General features: G+C 37.4%; 1 protein-coding gene across 1 annotated transcript in view; it reads left to right on the top strand.

The window, feature by feature from the left end:
• Positions 1-27,963, top strand: part of ANO2 (anoctamin 2) — a 154,925-nt gene that overhangs the window by 61,981 nt on the left and 64,981 nt on the right. The window contains exons 11-14 of the mRNA XM_030459281.1: positions 5,509-5,643; positions 8,165-8,325; positions 12,195-12,277; positions 19,194-19,277. Of these exons, the coding sequence (XP_030315141.1) occupies positions 5,509-5,643; positions 8,165-8,325; positions 12,195-12,277; positions 19,194-19,277 (463 nt within the window). The remainder of the gene's footprint in view (positions 1-5,508; positions 5,644-8,164; positions 8,326-12,194; positions 12,278-19,193; positions 19,278-27,963) is intronic.

The following is a 27,963-nucleotide window of genomic DNA, read 5'->3' as shown; positions in this document are numbered from 1 at the left end:
GGAGCACTGAAGCTTTGCACTTTCCCAAAGCAGACGGGAGAATGCAGTTAGAGTGTTCCTGACTAACCAGCACAGTGTTGCTTGCTTATACAATTGGTAAATAGTCAGCCTTAATTTCTGTTTCAGTCACATTACATATCCACTTATTACACTTCTATTGTTCTTTGCAATACAGTCAGTAAACAGAGGCTTTTTTCACTTTATAATCCATCACCACAAATTACTCCCTTTCAGTTGTATTTTGACAGTTTCTTGGAAGTGAAGCAATAAGGTTTGTGAAGCTCAGTGTGTGACTTGTTCTGGTTTTATTTCCTTACAGAGTAAAGTCTGATCTTTTCTATTTTAAATTGCAGTTAACAGACAAGTTCATTGGGGTTTGCTTTAAATATGTTTCCCAGGGTTTTGAATGCATAAGAATTTGAGGACTTGAATATTCCCTTCCTCCACACATATCATCTTCTCCTTAAACAAGACCCTGTTACTGTGGTGAAGAGTACTTAATTCTTAAGAGCTAAAAGACTAAGTGAAAATATAGCTCTGCATCTAAGTGAATTTCCATGTTTCTGTTCCCTAAGGTGTTGCAAGAATTTGACAGTGTTTATCCTACAATGGGTCACAAGTAATATTTCACAGTGCCTTGGAAGAAAAATATATATCTGTGGTTGGTATAATTTGTAATTTAGGCAGCCTTGATTCCAGACTTTAGGTATCATTGGAGGACACAGAAAATATTCTTAAACTAATGTTTTCCAACAGGAACTTTCACTGAAAATTAAATGACTCTTGTGGCATTGTTCTATGTTCTACTTTCAGGCAAAAAGAATCAGCCTTGTAGTTTCTCTTTCACTCTTTGATGAATACTCCTAGTCAGAAACAATGAAATAACTCAGTGCATTTCTTGCTAGAGAAAATACACAGGATATGAGGTCTTTATAGAAATCAAAAGCCAGGCTGTGACTCTGAACTTGTTTCCAAGTCTTGCTGATCTGGTACCAAGTTTTCCAAAGTGAATGAGGGATGTTTGCAGGTGTGGACAGAAACATGAATGTCAGAACTAGTTTTCAGCATTTAGGATTTGATTTAGGGTTCTTGCACAGGCTTGTCAAGTAATTTCACAAAAAATGTCTCTGTTGAACAGTTTTGATTTTCATCTCCAGCTTAGGGAAAGCCACTTATTCTTACCTTGGATAGAGGGCCCTTCCTTGTTTTCTGTATGCAGAACTAGTTGGCCTTTTTAATGGACTTTTTCTTTCCTGCCTCAGACTCAGCAACACTATAATTTAGCTGAGATTCTGTAGCTGGTTTTTTTTTCATCTCTTAAAATTTTAATATAAGAAGTTTTTCAGTCTCTTGGCAAGTGGTTCCAGTAGGGTTGTCTTCTGCCAGGAGCCTTTCTTGGCTTCCATATTGCTCCATTTGGTGCATTCTCTGTATATCTGGATTTAGCACTGACATATTTCTTCTTGGGACTGTCTGGACAGAATATGTGCGTATATGCTGTCAGGCACAAACATGGTAGAAATCTCTAAGATCTCTGGATGCACAGCAGCCTCAGGGCTGCTGCTGAGCAGTAATTCCACCCAGGTGTCCCAGATGGTTGTAATAAATGCTTGAATCTTGCCCTGAGAAAATTTTCAAGTGGAGAAAAAATGAGAAATCCAGGGAAGTATGGACTAGGCAACTGTACCTGGAGTGAAATGGTGAGGTATACAGAAAAGTTATGTCCTATTCCTTATTCTGTTAGAGTGACAGGACTTTTCTTTATACTTCACCAGTTTTTCTGAAAGAAGTCTACAGTTTTGAGATGAAAATTTCTATTTAGTGGGAACTATTACCTCAGAAACAAAGAAAAAAACTCCTGTGCTCTGAACTTAACATGCGCTATGTTCTACATAGTTCTGTTTGTAAAGGTAATAATTGTTTTGCCTACAGTTTAGTGGTAGGTTTTCTTTCATTGACAAAGCCCCCTGAAGGAATTACTTGTGTTCCTGACCCTCTGCCACAGTTTACCATTTTCTCCCCTGGTCTGTCACAGCTCTTCATAGGCCTGTGCTGTAAACTGGCTTGCTGTGAGTGAGTCAAAAGGGAATGTGCACCCTGTCAGGAAGCTGGGGTGGGAAAGTAAGTTTTTTTAACTTGTTCTGGTAGAGAGGTGTTCTGGAATGAAACTACACTCTGAGAGGACTGCTTGTCCTTTCTAGCAGCAGTAGAAACACCAATGTTTTGTCCACAATTTGTGAGAAAGTTTATTTTGAAGGCATAAGTGACTTGTTTGACTTTTTGCAAGGGGGAAGGCATACCCAAAAAGTATATGTAAACCAGTTTAATTTTGTATAGGAACTATTCCACAACTATACAGAACAAAATAACAGCTGGCCTATAATGGCATATGAAAATGAAAAGACTGAGGAGTGTTGAGCAAATTTCCTAGTTAGGTGACTCAGTGACCACATTGTCTTTTCCTCACTTTTGTAACTTTGTTCCTGAATGACTCCAGAGTTCTTTCCAGCATGTGTCATGCAGCACATGCTCCGTTCACATTCCAGGTATCCCACATAGAGTAAAAAACTATGTTTTTTTTTCACTTCTCTCTTTCTCCCCCCTTCCCGAAATCCCAGTCTATTTATAAATTGCACAACTTGGCATGGAAGCACTGTGACCAACGTGCAAGCATATTGTTTAATTATCAGTTACTCTTTTTGATGTTGGTTTGGCAACCAGACAGACAAAAGTGGGTTGCAGATGTCTGGTTCAAGTGTTAGATGGGCAAAGAAGAGGGAACTGAGTAAACATTTTCGCTGCATCCTTCTCCATACTTTGTATTCTAACTTTGCCACACTTTCTATAGGTTGTGGTCATAATTGTTGTAGTTTTTTTTTAATGCTGTTTCTATAATTTACTTGGAGTGCAACTTTTGCTCAGCTTCTGGAAGTTATGGATAATTTGGTGAATTCTTTCCTTAAAGACACAATTCTTACTCAAAAGAATTTAGAATTTGCTCTTCATAAAAAAACAGACTCCACAATTAAGGAAAAGGAGTAAGAACCCAGATGATCAGAACAAACCCCCTTTTGTTCTTCCTGATCTGTGTTGTTAGAATGTGTTCAGTGATGTCTCCCTTATTTTCAAGTGCATGACGTGTCCCCTTCCCAAACAGGAGGAAGCTTCAGACCAAACTGAGTCTCCCTGTGCACTGAACAGCTGCTAGGCCATTAATGCAGGATATTGACTCATACAGGAGGCTTGAAGCAAAGTTCTAGGCCATCTGATTATTTCTGGATTTTAATTGCAGATTTCCTCCCTCACTTTATATTAATAAACAACAAATGTGAAAAGAAAGTAAAACTACCTCCTAAAAGTTACGTCCAAAATTACCTGATGTGTACTAGGTTACAGGGTAGTTCCACAGTATTCAGATTCTATTTGAAACATCAACACTCATTATTTTATAAACTATACTGCATCATATAATACCATATTTTCTTATATTCTATGCAAATGTGATAATCTGTTGTCTGAACATTCTTAAATGCTATGCTGCAGTGTGAATTTAAAGTTACTAAACTGATATATGTTGTTTAAAGACTGCTTCCTGCAACTAATATTCCCATCGTGACTTGTGCAAGTTGTCTTTCTCAAGCAAAAGAGAATTACACAGCTATTGCCATTAAGTTTCTTTGCCATGATTCTGGTTGTGTTGTTTTATACTTCACACGGTCTATTGCTTAAGACAGCCTTAAAAATATCAGGTGTAGGAGCTATATTCCTTTGCCGGAGGAAACCTGAAATTTTCCACACTTTTGAGCCTGTTCCCCAGGTTAGGGTATTCCTTTCTAATGAAGACCATGTTGTCTGTGCATCACCTTCAAGTACTTTTGTTTTGTTCTCTCTTTATGATTTCATGTGTCCGTCATAAAGGACAAATGAGATGGGTTAGAGATAAGCAAATACAGCAATCACCTAAAGCATCAGTGAAATGAATGTTTGTGCTGCCTGCTTTCCTATGTGAGAGCACAGGAATGTCAAGTTAGCTGCAGCTGTGGTGGTATGAGAATGACAGTAGGAACTGTAATAATAAAACAAACAACAAAAAAAATATCCCACTGTTGCTGCCCTTAATCCTTTCATCTGAGCTGGAAACTTGTCTCATTGTCCTGTGGCTCTCTGCCTTGGATGCACTCCTGCACAGGGCAGCCTGGCCCTGAGACCTAGCTTTTTGGAGTAGAAAATTTAAGATTTGCTTATGATGCTGAGGGGACTTGAACTGAACTCTACAGATATGGAAGTTTGTAACGAAATTCTGTTAGAAGAGAATTATATCAGTTAAAAGAAATCCTGGGCCTCCAAAAATGTTATTTAAGCATCTAAATTAGGAATAGTTTAAATCTAGACTGCTACGCTTGGGTGAAATTTTCTTAGTGTTAGAGAGTTCAGGAACAATCTCAAAGAGGGACTGTGCTCAGCCTTTATGAGGAGCAAATCTTGTCTTTCTTTTATTAGACAAGTTATCTCAAAATTCTTTTTGTTCTTTCTGCCAGCACAGTGTGAATGCACGTCTCACTGATTCAAATGCAATGCCATGACTTGAGTGCTCTCTATAGCTGCTTTCTTCCCACCATTCCTTCATCTTATTCTCTGGTTTGTTTAATGTTTCCAGCCACATTGCTTTTTATCTAAATTTAGTCTCATTTTAGTGATAGTGAGTTCTTGAACTCTCCGAAGCTCTTGGTGTTTTGCAGTATTTGTACTCACCCTTAGCAGTACTTTGGAAAGATCAGTGACTTTCCTGTATGTTTAGTTTACTTCTTGCACTGTGATTCATGAAGATGTTGGGCTGAGTACTAACGCATATTTATCAACATCCACAGTGAACTGTTTCTCAGAGCAGAAACTGTTTTTTCAAAACAGCTGTCCAGAGACTGTTAATTTGTCAAAAATATTTATTCTTTCTGAAAAGCCAGTGCTAAGTGTGCAAGTAAACCTTCCATCTTTACCAGCAATTCAAGATTACTGGTCTTCTGAGACATTAGAGAATGCTCTCAGTGTGTTCCCATAGATGTCTTTTCCAAGACTTTCACCAGTTGAATCAAGAAGAACTACAGAGGCAAAGAATGATGACATATCTAGACACTCTTCTGAAGAGCTGAATCCTTTGCAGTATTTTCTGCTAAATATTTTGTTGAAATTATGCTACTCTTGATGGAAATAAAGGCTATTTCACTGACTTCATTTAAGAGATGCAAAAGCTGCAGTCTTCCCCGAGCAGATATTAAGTATGTATTATAATGACCCAGGACTGTCTTAAACTTCTCAGAATGAACAAGACGAAACTGTCCCTACCACTCTCTTCATTTGCTGATACTAACTTCAAGAAATCCATGCTTTTCACCTGTGTCTTTGACAATTAATATTTTAACTTTCAGAGATCATTAAGAAGCTGTAAAGCACATTTGAAAATTATACACTTGACTCATGATGGTTTTTCTTTTTTTCTCTCTTCTTTTTCAGAAAGTATTTTGGAGAAAAGATAGGACTTTATTTTGCATGGCTGGGCTTATATACAGAATTCCTCATTCCATCTTCAGTAGTTGGGATTATTGTATTTCTTTATGGATGTATAACCATTGAGAGTGACATTCCTAGGTAAGCTTCTCTGTGACCAATAATTAGTTACTTGAAAATTATGACTGTGTTTTTTGTTTGTAATCCTCCCCAAACGTGAGAATAATTGCTTTTAGCATGTTGGAAAATGCAGTGATGTGCCCTGTGAGCAATAGAAATACACATGCATTGAGGAGATAGTTGAATGGCACACATTTGTTTTGCTGCATTGTATTGCACCTCCTGAAACAGAAATGTTCAATGAGCCTACTGCATTATTGTAACTTCTTTTTTTATGTCATCCATTTGTTTTTTATCAATACACAGGTCTTCACTCTCACCCACAAAGATATTGTGCAGAACTCATCCAAGTTAATGCAAATACACTGTCCATTCTACTTGGATTATGGATTATGTAGTAAAATCAGGCTTTGTGCACAAGTTAGTTGAATAATAAATAGCAGATTTAGCACATTTTGCGTCTGAAGTATTTTTTCTTCTTGCCATTTACAAAAATATATTGAGTTTTGTTCAGGGTGTCCTGAGGATATTACACTAAACAAAACTGCCAAACTGTCAGAGCAATGTTAATGTTTGCTTCTCAGTGAATAAAGGACAGACACTTCCTCTGTGTGATCTGTGTCTAACTCCTGGTAGAGAAAGGATACTGGGTGAGTTGTACTGCTGCTCACATTCGGTGTGCCAGTTTCTGTGCTGTCTCAAATGAATTATCAGCACCTAATGTGGGTCACTGCATAGGGCAGCACCACTGATAGGTAAATGATGAATAAGAATATATCTGAGCTAGAGTTTGTTTTCTTAGCTTGATCTGAATGAACCCTGAAGAGCTGGACTCGTCTTCTGGGAAAGCTTGTGCTAACATTTAAACATAAGTGAGATTTATAGCTAATATGTATCTGCAGCACCCTCTACTGCCTTTTGAAACAGGAGAGAGAATTTGGCAATATGATAGCTGGAAACAGCTGTATGCCTTCCATATGATATGATGTTAAACATATTGATACAACAGTTTGAATTGTTCTTTTTTTTTTTTTTTCATTTGAAGTCAGATAAAAAATACTATTTAATAGCAGGCAATATAACTGCAATATGCTAGCTATCAATGGAGCAGTGTTGCAAGTCTTTCCTTAGCTCACGATTCTGTCAAGGACACTTCAGCTTTGCACTCCTCAGTTCACCTGAGTAAAACACTGCAGATGTAAAGGCCTTTCACATACATTCATAATGCAAAAAAATGAAAGCATACTCAATAGTGTCAAGTAGTGTTTGGCTTGTTAAAGAGATAGTGATAATGACTTTTTTTAAGACTTTTAGCAACTCAATGAATAAATAGCACTAAGACTAAGAATTAAAATAACTATTTTAAGGTAAAGGTTTTAAAATCTGCAAGAAAAACTCTTGTTTAACATTTTCCAGAGGAGAGATGAACAAGTGCTCTAAGCTAAGGGAAAAGAAATACAACTTAACATCTGAATAAATAAGGCAGAAGTGAAAGCTTTCTAGTTTTTGTAAGATTTACTGCTGGGGGCAGGACCAAGCTTTTTTTTAGCATTAAGTTAGCACTCTATAATAGAGAAGGCATTGTTCTATAGAGACCAAGAATACCATATATTCAGTGGGCACTCTTGAAAATCCTGTAATATAAAAGTAACATTTCCTGAAACCCTGGTGAACACCATTTCTTAACTCCCTTAAAGCACATCAGTATGGGCTCCTAAAATAAGTGCTCACACTTGAAGAACTTAGCCAAAATCCTTATAGCAGATGGTGCTACAGATGAAAATTGATGTTGAAGCCCTATAATGGGAAAATAGACATTGCTTTTATAAATGCCTCATGAAATAAAATGCAGAGTAGAGGTGAATGTTGTGAAATAGAACATCCTTGCTTAGAACAAGACTCTTGGCTAGTGCGAGTCTTAAATTCAGTGCACATATGTGAATTTATACCAAAACCTAGGATATACGGAAAAAGGTGGTACAGATTTATTCTCTTTGTGACACAGAAAAGCCAACATGACTTGGTTCTAGCTCTGGCTTTTATGTATACTTAGATAACCAGTCCTGATGCAAAAAATACTATTGTACTTGACATGGATTTTTTTGTACTACCACATAAAAATGTGTGGTTTTCAGGGGTAAGTCAAATTATATCCCACAGAATTTCCTTTATGGCCTCTTCAAAATTCTTTTGCATTAATTTAAATCTGTATCAAATCATATAACTGATTATAGAGGTGGTCCATTCCACTTTGGCTGTTTAATTTTTTTTACTTTAGTGTGGTAAACCTCAGTACTCAGTGGTGCAGTCTCTGCTAATTCACTGCTGCAGCGTTGTGCTCAGATTGGCTGCCGTGACGCAGGGTTTTTCTGCTGTCAAGGTGCCTACAGGAATTTAACACTCTGGTGCAGGGCAACGTGCCTTGAATAGACACAGCTTCTGTTCTCTGCAAGCACAAGCCACCTATGTTTGCAAATAGATTGTAAGAGCTGTGAGGTGCTGCTTGATATCCCTGCAGAACTTGTGTCCTTGTCATTCACAGTAAAGAAATGTGCGACCAACGCAACGCCTTCACCATGTGCCCCCTGTGTGACAAGTTCTGTGATTACTGGAACCTCAGCTCTGCCTGTACTACTGCTCGAGCTAGCCACTTGTTTGACAACCCTGCCACAGTCTTCTTCTCCATCTTTATGGCTCTCTGGGGTGAGTATTGCTTTGTATGTCAACTGTCTCTTTTGATCTTGGGGCTCCTGAGAGAAATGAAAGCTGCGATGCACAGCAGTAGAACATAGAGTAGCCTTACATATAGTAAAGTGTTATTTTGAATGGGATACATATGGCTTTATGAAACTGGGAAGCTTCAGAGGGCCAGTGAGGGGCTGTCTGTGCTGACAGTGGAGAAGGCAGTATTCATAGAATCATAGAATCGGCTGGGTTGGAAGGGACCTCTGAGATCATCAAGTCCAACCCTTGATCCACTACTGCTGTGGTTACCAGACCATGGCACTGAGTGCCACATCCAGTCTCTTCTTAAATATCTCCAGGGACGGAGAATCTACTAAAAGGCTTAATCCTGTCAGCAGCGAGTTTTGGAATAAGTGGAGAGGAGTTTCATGGTTCAGAGAAGAAATTCATGTCCTTTCTTCCTCTACTGCCTTTTTAAATGGCATTTTCAATATTTGCCACACTTTTCCTCATTTTTGATTGACAGAGCAAGTCCTCTTAACATCTTTGTATTTGAGGCAGGAATGTATTTGGGGTTTGGTATGGTGTATGCAGCTGAGAGGGTTTAATTTAAGCAGGGTCCACTTCCATGTGGGACAACTTAGTCACATAATTTTATCAAAACTTTATGGGATTCCAAGAACAATGGGACTATTACTGTTTTAATTATAATATGTTCTAAAATATTTCATTTAAACAAGCTTGTTTTTCTCTAATGCCAAATACATCCTGACTCACTGAGGATGTCAAAACACTTCATAAATAATAACGAATGCATTATAGTATTATTCTTGTTTCTGGCTTCAGCTTTGGCCTGAAAAGTGTGTTTACTGTGCTTTCATGTATTATTACTGGTGTTATGCCTTCATTCACTCTAGATCTTGTTTATTGTGAAAATGAAAGGTGTTATTGCTACTGTAAAATGATATTTTTATTCCACTATTCTTTTTCCTCAAAATGAAATTTTCAGTCTTAATATGAAATTGAACAAATATATTATTGGATCATAGCCATCCCTCAGCAATCAGTGTGTTATACTTTGCAACCTTATTAAGTTTTACAACTTGTTTTAGAAATGATTGATTGGTAGCTTGCTGCTGAGTGTGGATAGCATAACATTTTTAAGGAACTTGCAGACAGAACAGATCATGGAAGTGAGAATTTTTTGTTGACCAGTTCCTGGAAACCCTTCAGCAGAAGGTGGAGAATATGTAAGTGCTATGACAGAGAAAAATGGCAAAAAAATTATGAATTTATAGACTGTCTCAATTTTCCTACTTCAGACTGCCACCAGTTACAGAGTAGACTTGCAGATAAGGTGTCACAGTTTACCTGGTGCCATGACTCAGGCAATGCCCTGCCCTGTCCAAATTTCAGTGTAGCTCTTTAGACAGCATGTATATGATTAAAGAGTCACAAATTCTTCCATAGGCAAATAGTATCTTCCTGACAGAGAATCTGTACTGTAAACATACATCCATGCAAATGATCATTTCCATGAAGCCTCGTCCAAAATAATTATATTTTAGAATCAGCAATGCATGGTGCAAAGCAAAATGTTGATATATCCTTGTCCTAAGATAAATTAGTAGAATCTGTAAGGGAACAAAAAGTTCCTTATGCATCGCTTTTAAAAAAAGACATGGAAGAATAACAAAATTCTTTCTGGGCTGTAGTTCCCCTCCAAAAAATATTTCCCACAGATTGGAAAAGTCTGTTCTCAGGCCCATGATAGCTGAGGTTGTCATTGCAAGAAAATACAGTGGTCATATACAAAGAACAGCAAAGTGAAATAAAGTATCCTTTACTAACTTTGCCCAGCTTGCCCATTATGTATTAGATTACATCAAATTTTGCTGCCTTACTACTAGGACTGTAGGGGTTATATCTAGATGTCATTCTGCTGAATGACAGCTCTCATTCACACACCTAATCAGCTTGCCTCTCAGTATTTTGAGTAAATGTTCCCAAATACGTGGCTGTAGAATGCATATATAATGATGTGGAAACCAGCATGTCTTATGACTTAGAACTTTACACCTGAAAGAGCAAAGTATGGTAGTTTCAGATGACTTCATTTCATGATAGAATTGGGCACAGGAAGCCTTTCATCCTGCTTGCCTTGACCTTCTGTAAGAGGCAGATGACTTACTGTGTTTAAGATCTCAAAATGAATAATTTTTTTACTTGCTGAGCATCTCTGTCATTCCAGCAACACTGTTTGCAAATGACCATATTTACAAAACACAACTAATGCCTAGCTAATGTGCATACCACCATTGCTGTGATTTCAGCTGTCAGATGTGTTTATTAGAAGTAGAGTTGAAAATATCGTGACTGTTTTTCTGCTAGAGTAAGTCAGTGCAAACTTGCTGATTTCAGAACAGCTTAGCCAAATATGTTCTTACAGAGCTAAATGTGGCACTGACTTTTTGAATAACAGGAAAAAATGGAATGAGTAATAGCACCCTATAAAATAACCAAATGTTTTTTGTATTTAAGGTATCTAAAACCCCTTCAGTTTTCAAAACATGCTAAATATAACTTTTGTATGTCTGTAAGAAGGGAGCAGAAATAGCAACTTAATTACTGAAGTTTTGAATTCACTTTTAGTGTACTGCCAGTCCTGTGTTTAAATGTTTCTTTCTTGCATTATGGGAAGCTACTTGTGCAGAAAATAGTTACCTGTGCTGAAAATATTTATTTTCATCTAGATGTTGTAGTAGATTTTGCCTTCTAAGAGTCAGGCTATTTTAATAGTAGTCTGATTTTTCCCAGTGTTATCTTCCAGCTTACACCAAGTGTAGATGCAGACAAAGGAAGCTGAATCTGATTCTCCAGTATTGTGTGTCTTGTGGATCTATCTGCAAGATGTTCAGAGTAAATACTGCAGTGTTCTAAAAAGATTTTCACCTACTGAAAAGGTGAATTGAAGCATTAGAAAATGGAAAAGAGTACCCATAGTTGTTTTTATAGGTATAGCTTTTATTGGTATTGTGGGATTTTGTAGTTGGTATGTACAGGCTTAGTATTGATATAGTTATTTTAAAATAGGTGTCCACAAGTCAAGAGTAAGAAGTGCTGTTTCTAATGCATTTATTAGTCGGTCAATCCTGAACAGCTAGGCAAAGGACTATCTAGAGGAAATGGCTATTATGAGAGGCAAGTCAATAAACTGTAAATATGAGACAGCAGTGCATCATCTGTTCCTTCATATTTGTGAAATAGGAAAAGCAGAAGACTGAACTACTGGCCAGTCATTTAGGGCAAAATTACTGTGTGTATACAGGATGAAAATATTCAACTGTACCATTGTAATATATTTCAAAACCACTACTTTCTATATATTACTGAAGGCCTTATTTTACGTACAGGTAGCAATGATTTATTTCAGTAGGAGGCAACACCTTTTTCACATGTTTCTGACTGATTACAAACACTGAAATAGCAAAACCTGTTTGGCCAGTCCAAGTGTTATAAATTGATATTTAGAGCAAGATTTTGTTTCATTATATGCTTTGTATTAATGAATGACTAATGGTCTATTAACAGAGATTATGTTTTTGGATTGGATATCAGCATATGTGGGCTCAATTCTAGTCTCTGATAAGAATTCACAGGTGCCTTTGGGCAATCCATCTTTCTGTATTTTATTTGTAAAAAGGCAGGAACTACTGCTTCCATGTTTTGCTTGTATTCTTTCTTCAAAATTGGGCCTGAGATTGTTTCTGTTTATAAAGGGCTTAATATAATGGGATTCAAATATCAGTTGGAGCTTATAAGTAATGTAAATATTCAACATAGTGCATAGGATTTATAACTCTAAAAATGTTTGATTTTTTTTAAAGCTACTATGTTCCTTGAACAGTGGAAACGTTTGCAGATGAGACTGGGTTACTTCTGGGATCTAACTGGACTGGAGGAAGAAGAAGTAAGTTTCCTTCCCCTGTCCTAATTTACTGTATCAAATTTTCTATATTTGAAGTTGTGCATTGATATTTAGATTTTTCATGAGTGTTCTCCATCCCCGTGCAGGTTATGGCTATGTTTTTCTAAAAGACAGTAGCTGTTAGAATTTTGAGTATTAATATATCATTGAAGAAATCTTCACCTGCTTGGCACTAAAATTTTAATAATTCATGTTGAAAGGGATCACAAGATAACAGCAGATCATTCTTTGCTGAGAGTGCCCATATGCCATTGTGCAGAGTGCAATAATGGAACAATACAGAAGAAATACAGTGTCATATAGATGCTACTTCATTATGTATAACAAAAATTCTCTGAGATTCTGGTTGTAACAAGTCAGGGTAGAATAAATAATATTTGCATCCAGGTCCATGCTGCAACTGTAATTCCCTAAGTGCAACATCCTGAGCCCTTGAGCGTCTTCCCTTGTGCATGGTGGGATCAGCTCTACTTAACTCGTTATGAAAACATGTCTGTCTTCTTCGTTCTTAAAAAACCCAAACCCAAACATCATTGAATATTTCACTTCCTCCCTAGGCAACTTATTCTAGTACTTACTTACCCATATTGCTAATAAGCTTTCCTAGTGCCTAGCTTAAATCATCTCCTTACTAATCTCTTTCTTGAAGAAAAATGCACAAAATAGACGTCTCTTGACCTGATCTTTTAAGAAAAAGGCCACACACCATAAAATCTCCAGTCAGCTCTTGGTAATTCAGCAAAAATGCAAAGGTTAGATCAGATTTTGTTCACTGTTTATGTATTCAATTCAAAAAGATGGGAATAAATTTGTCTATAAGACACATACTGGTACCGTATCTCAGTGGTGGTGGTCTTTGAAAGTGCTGAAAATTATGCTGCAAAATGGAAAACTATGCCTGATCAGATTAGACCAGAAGGAACTAGCAGCAGAATGTAAAGAATCACTTAAGAGAGCAAGAAGATAAAGGACAGAGAGTTTAACATTTTTAAGACTAGATGGGATTATTTATTGTTATCAATTTCCTTAAAAAAAGGGAAAGGTAGAAAACCAAAACAGGGAGTAAAGCAACCATGAAAGCTGAAGAGCTGAGAAGTGCATTGTTAGAATTATATTGAATTTAACTTTTGTGAATACTTAGTTATAAAATTTTCACTAAAATCACAGCTTTTTGTCCACCTTGCAAATTATAGGAGCAAACTCTTTTTCTGAAGTTCTAATAGTACCCATATCATGGTTTGAAGGGACCAAGGCTGACTGGTACCTATAAGATAGCCTAGAAGAGGTGTCTTAAAGAGAGGATCCTGTTCTTTTTTAATAGCTCTCCACATGCACATCCATCAGGTGCTTGGAATAGCCACGGCCCCTTTTCCTGAGTTGGCTCTATCTCAAGGGATCTTCAGACATTTAAATCAGCAATCATAGAGTCTGGGTTCTGAAGATACTTGTATATTTATTTTTCATTCCAGGTGCTATTCATCATCTCTTCCCTGTTCCAGTAAACCTGTTCTAGTTCTAACTTCCAACCTGACCACTAAACCAAGGCACAGAGTAATGCTACTGTGATACTAATGCTAATGTGATTAAAAAACAGGCAGTATAAGACTTCTTTGCTTAAAATGTGGACAACTGAAAACCAGACTCTTAATATAACAATTTTGTGTTCACAGCTAAATCCTCTTGGGAAAAAAATGCTCAGTCATGGTGGAAGGGGATGTGTAGCTACAATATTTTGTGTTGTCTCAAAACTTTTCTCTCCATCCTCACTACAGTCATCAGGATATTTACATGAAACAATTAAAAGAGACATTGGTACAGCTGAAACAAATTACTAAAGACTGAAAAAACATTTAAGGTCAAAGACAGTCTGTATTTCTGCACAGTGGAGAGTGGCCGATGATCTAATCTGGACTATGGTTCAACTTGAAAAATTCATAAAGATTTGGAAAATGGTTGGTCAGAATATGCATTGTCTGGAATCAGATAATTCTAATATTCAAAAGCCTTTTTTATCTTTTAGGAAGTACGCCTTAAAATGCTATATAGAGTCACATTGCTTTTACCTGTTGTGCAAGGTTGCCTGTAAGCCATGGGTCTCACATGCACAGAGGTTTAAAGGAAGAAAGCTCCAGGCAAATAAACATTCTAGAAGTATTATAAATAGACAGCGCTGAGAAAATACTATTTCAAAAACAGAAATCCAATCTGAAACTATCCGGAAGAAAGTTTTATGTGTGGTGGAAAAACTGGGCTATTTATGAGGTATTCTTATTAAAATGGGAGAGACTGATAGAGACTTGGAGATCTGGTATGCAGAAACATTCTTACCTTATATTCACTTGTTTGTCTGGCAAGAGTAAGACTGGAAATTAATATTTGCAGTAGTTTTGTCCATGTGATAGTAAATTTGATCTAGCATTCAACTTTGGCAGCTACTTTCCCACTCAATTGTCTCACTTAAAACTATGACCTCTGACAAACTGTAATAGGATGAATTCACAAAATGTTCACCTTTTCCATGCATCAGTGATCTTATCTTTAAACCCTGTGTCTAAGGTTTTTGGAATCACTGCGGTGCATAATGTGCAAAATGTAACTTCCCTGGACCAATGACAAGTTCAAGACCCACTGTCTTATGATTTTGATCTTGCTTAGGATAAAAATACCTTGTCCTAGTTGGAGAAAATTAACCTCACCAGTTCATAGTATATTTTATCTTGATACCTCATTGTTATGATTGATGAAGCAGCTTTGTTAGATAAAAATAAAAGATTTTGCAGTGCTTATTGTATTTTTTTGCATGACCTACAAATCTGTAATACATCTAAAGTACACTCAGTCTTAAATATTGACAGTGAAAAATTTCCATAGCCATGCACCCTTAAAGATTGCCTTCACAGCCAAGTGTTGTCACTGTTACACATTAGCAGACACAAAACAAAACCAAAAAAACCCAACCAACCAACCAAACAAACCCCAAACCCCTCAAACTTTGCCCAAGGGAGAAATAATCCATTCTGTCATAGTGGTAGTGATAGAAGTTCTAGTCCGTAACTGGGAGCAAACAAAGGCATTCTATCTATTTACTGGCAGATACATTTCCATAATATACCTTCTGGAGTCTTTTGACTACTTCAGTTTTATGTGGCTTTGCAATACCTTTGATGGCTGTGCTCCTATGTACTTGTACAGTGGCTTTTGTCACTTAGAATTCCTGAACTTGTAATAATGTTGGCTTTTGTTTTCATTTTACATAAATCAAATCTATTGTGCAAATGTTCTGGACTACAAATACTGTGAACAACTACTAAAGATCCCTTCATATGGGCTGAGATATAAAAGTACTTTTGCTTGTCTGAGCATCCTATTACTTGGAGAGTCTAGAGCATATCATTGGTGTGAATAATAATCTCCTAGACCTTCTCCCTCTCTTCCCCACTGTGCTATCATCATAAGAAATAGAGGATTTTGTTCCTTGCTTTGTAATAATTAGCCCTCCTGCAGCAGAAAACATCTGGGCTCTCTGTTGTATTCATTCCAAGTTTCCATCTTGATTTAGGGCAGCAATTGGATCATTCCAGTTCTTATTTGTGGACACCTTCCTGCCTATCAGTGTGCACTGCTTTGCTGCTCTGTTTATGATTGGTATATCAGGATAAGAGTGGTCAATGAATGTTCAATGTTTCTTTGAATTTTCATAGTGTAAAAATGAAGCAGTGTGTTGGCTTATTTTTTCTGATTACTCCTTTTGCCTGTTACTCCGGGATAATATCTAAGGTTATATTTTTTTTCAGCAACCCTGATGTGTTTCTCATGCTTTTTAAAATTCCATTAGTGCTTTCTTTCAAAATCAAAGAGAAATTAAGGAGAGATCAGTTCTCTTAATATATTCATGTTGAACTGGATCATTACCTACACAGCTTTAAGTTGCAATGTAAAGTGGATACACACATTATTTGTTTGAGGCAAATCCTGGAGACCATTCTCAGGGAAAATTCTCATTGACATCAATATGAGTTTTGTCTGAGTGAAAATTTCATGATTTGGCTCTTTTTTTTCAGGATGGGAATTATCGTTTTCTACTCTGAGCACTCATTTGGCCTCAGAGTACCTTGGCTCACATAGTTTTCAATAAGGGTCTGGCAGCTGTACTGGCAAACTTCCAGCATCATGGGATTCATATTTATCCCTACATGGACAGTTCGCCTTCTTCAAGTCATAAGAACTATTTCTAGCTTATTGTCCTAAGTGGAGAACTCTTCCCACTCTCAGACAAAGAAGTGGTTCTGAATCATGTTTTTTTTTTAATAGCAGAAGAGGGTTGTTCCTTTACATCCATGTATATACAGTCAGGATCAAGTATCTCTAAATCAGTGCTGTAAAGAATAGTGTCAGGCAATATGCTCATAAAAAGATGTAGATACGTGCATTACGGGAGGTGCTGTGGGGTAAAATGACTTGGCAGATTTGTTGAGGACAAATCAACTAATTTTCCAGTCTAGATGTTGGTGTATGAAATGCAGCTAAAATCATAGATTTTTTCAGGTTGAAAAAGACCTCTAAGATCATCAAGTCCAACTGTCAAACTAACATCACCATGCCAAATAAACCATGTCCTGAAGTGCTACATGTACAGGTTTTTTAAACACCTCTGGAACTGTTGACTTCCACTTCCCTCAACAGCTTGTTCCAATGCTTGAACTAAAGAACCTTTCCCTAATATCCAAGCTAAACTTCCCCTAGCACAACCCGAGACCATTTCCTCTCACCCTGTTGCTGATTACTTGGGAAAAGAGACAGGCACCCACCTTTCTACCACTTCCTTTCAGGTAGTTGTAGAGAGCACTAGGGTCACTGCTCAGCCTTCTCCACTCCAGATTAAACAATTCCAGTTTCCTCAGCTGCTCCTCATACAGCTCGTGCTCTAGACCTTTCACCAGCTTTTCTGCCCTCCTTTGGACTTGCTCCTGCACCTCAGTGTCCTTCTTGTGGTGGCAAGCCCAGAACTGAACACAGTACTCAAGGTGTGGTCTCACCAGTGCTGAGTACAGGGGCACAATTACCCTCATGGCCCTATTGGCCACACTATTTCTGATGCAAGCCAGGATGCTGTTGGATTCCTTGGCCACCTGGACATACTGCTTGCTCATGTTCAGCTGTCAACCAGCACCCCCAGGTCCTGCTAAACAGCTTTCCAGCCACTGTTCCACAGTCTGTAGCATTGCCTGGGATTGTTGTGACCCAAGTGGAGGACCCAGCACTTGGCCTTGTTAAACATCATACAACTGGCCTTGGCTCATCAATTCAGCCTATGCAGGTCCCTCTGCAGAGCCTTCCTTCCTACCCTCAGGCAGATCAACACTGCCACCCAATTTGGTGTAATCTGCAGGATTACTCAGGATGCACTCAATCCCCTCATTCAGATCACTGATAAAGATATTAAACAATACTTGTCCCAAAACTGAGTCTTGGGGGACACCACTTGTGCCTGGCCACTCACTGGATTTCACTCTGTTCACCACAGCTTTCTGGGCTCCTCCAGTTTTTTAAGCAGCAAAGGGTACACATGTCTAAGCTGTGACCCACCAGATTCTCTAGGAGAATTCTGTGAGAGACAATCTTAAAGGCTTTACTTAAGTCCAGGTAGATGACATCCACAGCCTTTCCCACATCCACTAGGCTGGACACCTGGTTATAGAAGGAGATCAAGTTGGTCAAGCAGGACCTGACTTCCATGTACTGTCCTGCACATGCCATGTGAGAGCACTCAGGATGAAACACTCCACAATCTTCTCCAGCACCAAAGTTACGCTGACAGGGCTGTAGCTCCCCATATCCTCCTTCCAGCCCTTCTTGTAGATGGATGTCATACTGGCAAGATTCCAGTCATCTGGAACCACCCCTCACTTCTGAGGACATGGAAATGTCTTACTAGAAAAACTAAACATAACTTGACTAAATTTGGAAAATATATGAAGTCAAAAAAACCTGTCAATGGAAAAAAAGTAAATTATAGTGCAATGGCATTAGGTTTTCTCACTCTGTTTCCTTCCAAACCAATTTTAAAAAGTTACTCTGACCCCTGGCAGCTGCCCCTGGTATCCCATAATTCTTTGTTCAGAAGAAAATAAGAAAAAAAGGAAGAAAGATGATTCAGCTCTGCAGGTGCTTCCACAGTGTAATTAGGTCTCCTCATGATCTTACAGCCTCATTTATCTCATTTGCCTACTTTCATCAGGCTCTCTCATCTCACCTAGCCATAGGTGTCTGATGTCTTTATGCTTTTCTTATTTAAGTTTAAAGGTGTTTCTTCCATGTAACCTCTGAACCTTACCCAAGGAAAGGTGATATAAATTAATGAAAATCAACAAAACTTTAAAAACTACTAAATTCTGATATTCTCTGCTATAGAGAATATGTAATTACACGTTTGTATAATGTGGATCCCTCCAGCAGCTGGGCCCGTTCAGCCTGCCCAGCAGCAGCCTCTGGGCCCCAGTGTTCCCAGCTGCTGGTGCCCAGAGCTACAAGCCTGCAAAGCTGCACTTGTTTGCTGGTGGTCAAACACCCTTGCAGACCAGCAAGCTATTTGCATGTGAGTAGCCCTTTTCATCCCCTTATCACTCTATTTTTACACACTTGTTTCTCCTCAGGTGACTTTACCTCCTTCCTCATCTTTGGTTCTTTCCCTAAGCATCCCATAATAAGTCCTGTGCAATCCCTAAATCCTCTTTGCCCATACTTTTCCCATACCACTCAGCAGTGATCCCTCTAGCCTGAAAGGCGCTGGGTTGTTGAATCATCTTGATGGCTTGGGTCATGAATAAGTCATCAGATTAGTTTTCATTATATTTATTTTAATGTCAGTCTTTTGCTTGTCTTCTTTTCCTTTTTTCAGGAGCATCCCAGACCTGAGTATGAAACCAAACTGCTACAGAAGAAACTGACAAATAAGAAAATGGCAACTGAAAACTCAAATGAAGTAAGATACAACTTACTCTTTTTATTTATATTTGATTCTTGCATTGTTACATTGAGGAAATCTTTTTGTCTGTCTCTGATGGATAGTTTGCAAAAGACACTTAATCAGCCTTATAACTTGCTTGCTAGGGGGTTCTTGTTATGCATCCCTGCAGTGCCATTTGTGATCATCACTTTGCTAGCTCTGCAAAGATATTTCTGTAAAGAAATTTGCATAGGAATATGTCTGACAGGTGGTTCAGGATCTGATTTGTAAAGTAATGAGTGACTAGTAAGATAATCACCAGAGGAATTCTCTTAGCAATGGCCTAGAATTGCAGTAGTTTGCGAATAATAAAGAAAACAGCTTTTCTTGTTGTGATTCTAATTGCATAGGTAGATGGCATCTTCAGCCTTGTTGCAGTAAGACAGTTGAGCGGCTTTGATGGCATTTCCAGTATAAATGGAAAAGTAATAATTGGAATGTATTTAGATGAAAGTGTGTTTAGCTGTTTCAAGTCTAAGAACAAGCATTTTTCCCCCAGTCCCCTCTTGTAAAATGCTGATTGATGTCTATTTTCTGAGCACTTGTCTCTAGATTTTATCCATTAGGCTTGGTTAGCCATTGCTTATTCCCTGCCTGCCACATATGCCTACAAAGTCAAAACATTCCAAAACCATGCCCAATTTCCAGGTAGAAAGAAGCATCTTGCTTTGTTTAGACATTGAGAACCAGTATCTGAAGTGGAGAATGCTCCAGTTTCCAGGTTTGGTGCAATAAATTTAGCCTTGCATCTTATGAAAGAACTTAACTATCCCCTTTGTCTGCCTATTTCCATCAAGACTGTGAAGTGTTTCCAGTGAACCTTTCATCCCAGTGGCTTTCCCTTTCACCTCTTGGGCCCAACCAAACTCCACAAAAGACAACTGAAAGATTCTGTATGGCTTTAATGGGCTTTGGCTCTCATCCATCAGCAGGGACACTGACATGGCACTGTATTTTCCCTTACACATTAAATAGCTCTCTAAGCTTACACTTGCATAGTGTGGGATCAAAAAACAGATAAAGCAGTCAATCAGAAAGTAAGTGAAATCTGGAAACAAGTCAGAAATTGATGTTGTAGAGTAGTAGAATTCTGTAGTCTTGAGACAGTGAGAGATGATTAGCTTGCTTAAATGAGAGAAATCACAGCATTACAAATTAGAACTGAATCTAAGGTAAAAGAAAACAATGAAAACGAGGAACCATGGAAAGATGCAGCACTATAGAAATGTGAATAACTCCATTTAAACATCAGGATAGGAAAGGCTTTCCTGGAATATTTTTTTCTCTAATATTTTTTTTGCCAATACAGATGGAAAAATATCACTCAGGAAAAAATTGCTTCAGTTTTTTCAGGCATCTACGTGCAGAATTTCTCCAATGTCCCAGCAGGAGACAATACTCTATTTTGGAAACTGATGTGATCATTTTGAACTGCAAGCTGCAAAACAGAAAACAAAAAAATTTTTAAAAAATGACAATATTTAAATCTGAAGTAATGTTGAAAAAAAGGTATTTTAGTTCTTGGGTAATTTTTTGGAAAAGTTTCTGAGAGTCATCTCTTTCCTAAACTTAATAGAAAACCAAAATACTTTGGCATTTGACATTCAAAAGTTACTCATATGGAGCAGTTATTCATATGGTAAAACATTTAATTTGGGTTGATTAAGGTAAACTTCTAATAAATGCATTCATCCTGTAATGTACTAACTACCATGTCTCTCCAAATTACTGAAATATGCTCCATACTTGTGAGCAGTTTTCCATCAGTCAACATTTTGCTTACTAATACTTGCAATCCCTTTTTTGGTTTCCCTCAATTCTTTCCAGCGAATAACACATTAGTGTGGGTTTGGAAGGTGTGTTGCTCACTGTTTTGCAGCTCAATGTCTTGAGATAATAGTAAGAAAATAAGGGCAAGAAATTTTTGTGTAACAGCTGCTGAAGAGGGAAAAGGCTAATTCTTTCAATGATCTGTTCTGTTTAATATAATTGTGAAAATGTACCACTACATTTGGTTTTGGAAGATCCTGAAAAATGAGACATTAAAAGTGATGAGTATGTAAGACCTCAATTGTTCTTCTGCCCAATTTTTAGGGGGTTTCATCTTTTCTTTTTCCTCCCTCAGATGGCTGTATGTTATAATCATTGCAATGCCATTAGCTCAGGAATTTTTGCATGGCAGGTTAATATTCAGGCACAGGTTTCTGTGAGGTCTCTGGCTCTGAACTTCTGTCTTGTTGGGTGGAAGCCAGGGTACAGGACTTTGTCATATTAATAGTGCAGATCTAGCATCTGGACCTTCATCAAAGTAGAGGTTTCTCTGTAGTTAAACATTCAGGCCTAATTACTTGGTTCTGTATGAATACACAGATGCCTGTGAGGTCTCAGTCTCATCATATCTTGGTTGACAGTCTAATGTCATGGCATAATCTCTGTGAAGTTCTCTCCTGAATATTTTTTAGCTAAGTAGTGTAATTTAAAGGCATATGTTTTGTGGGTGTAGCTGATCAGCAACTGTAGTCTGCTGTGTTGATATCAAAGGACCAGCTCTGGCACCAGTGCCTAAAACTTCTCAATACTTATCTAACATGAAGTCAGAAGTCCAGTTCAGCAGCTGTGGCTTGTTGGGATAGAAATGATGCCAAAACTGCGGCTATTGTGAGAATACTGATTTCGAGCTAACTTAAAGGCATATATTTCTATAAAATTATTGGCTTGTTTCCAGTATGTTAACTCCTCTGTTATGGTGAGGATTTGACTAGTTTTATGGTGAGAAACAGAGCTTTTATGTGGAAAGCACTGTATACAGTGCATTTTTTTTTTTCTTGCCTTACTCCAAGGAGTCCGGGTGAAGATAATTGGGTTCTTTTTGAAATGAAGGGACAAGTTTGGTTATGGACTGGTTTTGTGATTGCAAAAGAAAGTTGACACCACTTGCATGCTCTCTTAAATGATAACTTGGGACTACCTGCTAGTAGGAAACCTACTTTGACATACAGCCTTCCCTGTCTGCTGTAGAAGTCATTAATTTTAATGAGTGTGGAAGATGCCCAGCACCTGTCAGGCCCAGTAAACATATGAGTCACTCTACCCAGCCAATAAATTCCAAATCAGCTTGATGAGATGGGCAATAGAAGCTATTGCATATCCAATGTATTACTTGCTCAGTGGGGTTTGTGTTACAGAATATTGCTTTCACACAAATACTACTTAGAGTATTTAAGCTACTGTAATGAGCAAAGATCAAAATTCCAGCCTACATCATGCCATGTGGTTTCAGTTGTTTAATGAATATTTCACTGGTGGTTTTGGGAATGGGAAAGAAACTGTGTGGTCTCAGTGAACTTACAAAAGATTTCTGTGAAGTTACTCTTACAATAACACCCGCATGTTCTACTGTTTTGGAATATAATTAATTTAAAGCTGAAAGAGTTGAAATATTTACATGAAGTGCCTCAGGCTAGGTAGCAAATACATAAACATGGTCTTTATAAATTATGACATTCATTTAGAAAAATGAATGCAGTTCTAAGGGACTGATCCTGGAAACCTACAGTGTTCTGCTTTACAATCAGTAGCAATCAATATTTGATTCTTTGTGGTCACAAGCAAAGTTTTCCAATGTAGAGGTTCTTGATTCGTGCCATTAAAAGGCTTATTTGTGCTTGCAGCAGAGATGAATGTTCATGTGTATGTGCATGAATGCATGTGTCTGATTATATATTCATGCAAATATGGCATATGCAACTGTGGTAATAAAGTGGTTAATATTATTCTTTGTTGTTCTTGTTTAATACACTATAACATTGAAGATGTGTATAGAAATATTTGATGGATAGAGTAAAGTTACTGTATCTACAGACTATTAACTGAAAAAGGTGTTGGATATTTGTCATCTTCTGATAAGTCATTCCTCTCTCTGAGCAACAGGAATAGTCTCAGTGGAAATAAATAAATGCAGGTCAGGAAATGAAAATTGGTCTCATGCCTGAAAACATGCAGATGGGGTTGGGTCCAGGTCTTACTGGAGCTGATGGAAAGAAAGCCTTGCAGTCATTTCTGGGAGAGATGGATCAGACCCTGACTCCTTTTCATTAAGTGTCCAGCTGATCTGGCCAAAATGATGCAGCATCATATATATTCTTATCTTTCTTATTTGGCAGGGAACTGAATAACTCATTCTACATATTTCTCAAGGAAAGCTTTCATTATAGAAAAAAAGAACTTGTTTGTTGGATATATCCCAACTCGGAGCAAACCCTGGGAATAATAGAATCTGGCATTGCATCCTGCCTTTAATTCATTCGAAAAATGAAAGTGGCAGAATAAGTTATTTAAATTGTTAATTCAGCTGGTAATTGAAACAAAAGAAAGAAGTATTTCTTTCCAAACCATTGTTTCAGTTATTATGGAATTAGAGCAAGATGGTTTGAAAAGGAAGGTCTTTAGTGTAAGGATGATACAGGCAAATACAAAGTAGAATGTTACATTGCTGATGGATACTAAATCTATATATACATATATAAATAAAAACATCAACATAGCAAAACATGAAATAGTATTTCTTGCTGCTAGTTCCTTACCCAGTTTTGCATAAAAAGTCCCCCATAATGCCTGAGAAACACTTCAGAAGTTGGAGCCCACCTCTTTATTAGGAATTCCATGATAAAATTCACTTTAAAAACCCCAAAATCTTTTTTTATGCATTAGGTGCAACACTGTAGAAGAACACAAAATAACTGGTCGTCCCAGTTATATACCCATCTTGTATTTTGCTGAAGTTTAGGAAAATATCATTGACAAGTCTCCTCTTGTCCACAAATCTAGTAATTTTCTCCCAGAAAGCAATCAGGTTGGTGCTGTGTCTTCACCTTTGCTAAATCCTATTGGCAGCTCACAATCACCTCCTTCTTTCTGTGCTCAGAAAAGGGTTTCAAAAGCACTTTCCAACTAACCAAACTGAGGCTGATTACTTGATTATCCTTCTGCTCTTTCTTTGAAGGTGGATATAAAATTGTTCCTTTTCCAGCTGTCAGGGCCCTTCTCTGATCTCAGAGATGGATATCTCTGAGATCAATCATTGCAATAACATCAGCCAGTTCTCCTAGCTTCCATTCCTCTTCTCCAAAGTTATAGGTGAGTGAAATCACTGCTTATCTTTTCTAAAGGAATAAATCATCATTGTTTTTTATAGATATCAAAACAGGATTTAGAAATGCTGGATGTTTTTTTTAAATTTAACTGTTGGAGGTCAAACGCTTCAGATTAGAGCCAGGATTTTCAGAACAAGGTATCTAATGGTCCTGAGACTCCACCAAAATAAAAATTAGTGGTCTTTTTCAGAAGACACCTTTGAAACCAAAAACAAGACAAGGTAGACTGCTGTTTGTTGGTGTTATTTGTGTTATTTATTAAGAATTTGGCTCAAAGCAGCATTCTTCTTAGGGCTGTACTACAGCATGCATTGTTTAATCGTGTAACTGGGACTTAAGCATACAATTAAGGTTAAGCCCTTGCCTCAGCACGCTGAATACGGATACAATTAAATCCTTTTCTGAATTGAGTCCCAAGCTACTTATTGACATTAAAGATGATGAAGTTTTCTTTCCTATTAAACTGAATGGAAAGGCTCATTCCTATAGGTTTTTTCATCAGTACTTGAAATTAATAGGAGTTCTGCCTGGCTGAGTGATAAAGTATTATTCTTTCAGTCTGTGGCTACTGCAGGTGACTTACTATCATATTGTACTCAGTAAAAGACTATAATAGCAGGTTAGAAGGTTACAGAAAAGTCTTAGGTTGAAAAAAACATCCAGAAGTTTTCTGGGGTTTAATTTAATACAGATACTTGAACGTAAGAAATTTCCCTTTTCTTTGTGTTGGTGACAAACGTCTGTATCTTAGAGTATATTTTTTGTCTTCTGTTGAGCGTATTTGTAGGGTAAATTTCATGCTAGTAATCTTCAAGGTCAATACAGAAGCACAGATTTGGGACAAAATTCACACAAATTGGCTTTGGAAACAACAGGCAGCTAAGCCAGTTGCCAAGAAATTTTTATTTGATGCGTACTACAATCCTGTCTGCAATTTTAAAGAAACAAACTGAATTTACTGTTAAATTCCTTTGGGCATCCATCCCATCAAGACTGAAATTGCACTACTCCAAGCTTAAAAAGCTAATGTCAAATCAAACTGCTCAGCTTTTGCAACTATTACCATACTTGCTTGCTAATCTGCTGATTTTTATGATACACTTAATTTAGGAGGAAAATTGTGTTTCTGAGTTCCTTCACATCATGTTATTTCCTGTAATAAATAAACTTCAGTTTTTACAGGGTTATTCAAGGAAACTCAGCCTGCTATTGATATCACCTGTACATTGTATACCTGAATTTAAGGAGAATAAAATTTTACTGGTTAATACAGGGTGCTAGATTCACTGCTTCTTGCAATGTCTAATGCCCATGCAGTGAAAATATAAAGCTTGTTTAGATCCATCGACTCATTTGTTTCCAGTGACATATTCCAACTTTATTCCTCTGCATAGGTAATGATATAAATAAATATGGAATATTGCCCTTTTAAACAGTGAAAATAAATCACTTCTACGTCTCCTCTTCCACTGAGATCACTGAAAGGTGATTGAGTGGTATTTATGTGCATCTAGCTGTTCCTTTGTAGGTAAAGATAACTGTTCAAAATTCAACCCTCCACATGAAAAACCTGCTCTAAATTACTCTGCTTTAAGCAATGTATTGGAGTAAGATAATCTTCAGAGGTCCCTTCCAACTCTGACTGTTGTGCAATTCTGTGAAATGCAGGAAAGAAAGGATCCAAGCAAGTGCAGACAAATTGGTTTCACCACAATGGGCATGTTTTGAAAGAAAATATAATTTGAGCTTTACTAGAAGTACTTGAGAAATGGGACAAAATGTAACATGGGTTTACTAAAGGCAGATTAATAAACCATACCATCTAAACTTATGTCTTTTTTTAATGATACAATTGATTCCCTAAGGAAAGGAAATGTAATGTACTTCAAGAGTCTCCCACAGTGTTCTGCCAGAAGGGGAACAGCACTTAGTTTATAAATCAATATATTTAATTTGAACTGATTGAAAAAATGGTAATTAGAGTTTTCTTTAGAAATAATAAAAAAATAAAATTATACTTTAAAATGGTTAATTAGGCAATGCAACTACAGTTCCTTCCAGGCACTGTGGTTTGGTGCTTCAAGCCTCATTCTTCTCCTGTCCTTCACGTGATGATCTTACGTCTTTCTCCTCTCCTCTCCTCTCCTCTCCTCTCCTCTCCTCTCCTCTCCTCTCCTCTCCTCTCCTCTCCTCTCCTCTCCTCTCTCTCTCCTCTCCTCTCCTCTCCTCTCCTCTCCTCTCCTCTCCTCTTCTTTTCCTTCATTTTTTAATTTATGTTTTTTAAATGAAACATAGAGGACATTGTGCTGTAAGTAAAGTAGCTGCTTACTTAGTTCAGTAGGAGAGAAGAGCTTCTCTATAGTTTCTGGAAGAGGAGGAGTCTTGTATGGTTTTTTAAAACTTAACAGGACTACTTGTAAAAGACATAGGATTACAACTTAGGCCATGTCCTTTTGGTCTTTTCTAATAAAGCTTTCTATAGCAGCTTCTTCAAGGAAGAAAAGAAAAAAACCCAGCCTCATAGGTGGTGAGGCAGAAGGGAAGACTGCACTCCAAAAAAGTTGTTGTTAGCTGATTTTGTCACCATGCCATGATGTTTTGTTGCAAAAGCAGAACAAAATATATATATTTTCTTATATACGTTCATATATATATGTTCACTATATATTGTCTTAACTAGTGGTACCAAAACCAAGTGTTTTGTCTAACAGCTGTGTTGTTGTGAGACTCTGATATTCAAATTTCAGATTGAAAATTTTTCCTTGCCATTTCTCCTCACACACATTTTTTATGCCCTCTACAATTGTGAGAAAAATCTTTTTCTTTCATAAAGTTTATGATGGCTGCAATGTGAGACTTGTAACATGTTTTTCATCATACCTTCATGAAAACTGAAGCTACAAGAGCAATTCTGGTGCAGCTATTTTCCACTTTTCAAACATTTGAAAGGTTTTTTTAACATTTGATCAAGTTTTTGTCCCTGAAACACTACTAAATATTGTGACATATTGGTTCCTTCTGCTGGCCATTCAATACTAATAGAAGTCTTAGAATAGTTTGTGTAAGCTTCAGATATTGGAACTGAACTTTTAATTCTCTGGCACATTTTAAAAACACTGATAGTATCTGCTCCTATCACTGTGTGAAACAAAGGTCTGATTCATGTTTGTGTTTCTTGCAACTGGTCAAATAAACACTTCATTGTAGCATTGTTTTCAAAATCTGTGTCTTGTAGAATTTCAGTGTAGAATTACAGTTTCATTTTCGTATTGTCTTTAATTTAGGGCTAGATTGTGTATTTATTAGTGATGTTTTTTAAGGCTTTCTGGTGGGTTTAGAAGCACAAGTTAAAGCCTTGCTCTGGAGTAATTCTGGACATACTTCTGCCCCTTGAGTCAGTTATGCTTGAGTTTTGGGACAATCATTGCAGGAATATGAAGGCTATTTGATGGGCTGTTCAAATGGAATTCAATTGCATGTGCAGCTGCTTTACCTACAGTGTTTTCTGG

The sequence above is a fragment of the Calypte anna genome, chromosome 1 (assembly GCF_003957555.1).
Source record: "Calypte anna isolate BGI_N300 chromosome 1, bCalAnn1_v1.p, whole genome shotgun sequence".
NCBI lineage: Eukaryota > Metazoa > Chordata > Aves > Apodiformes > Trochilidae > Calypte > Calypte anna.
This window is presented reverse-complemented; position numbering and strand designations above follow the sequence as displayed.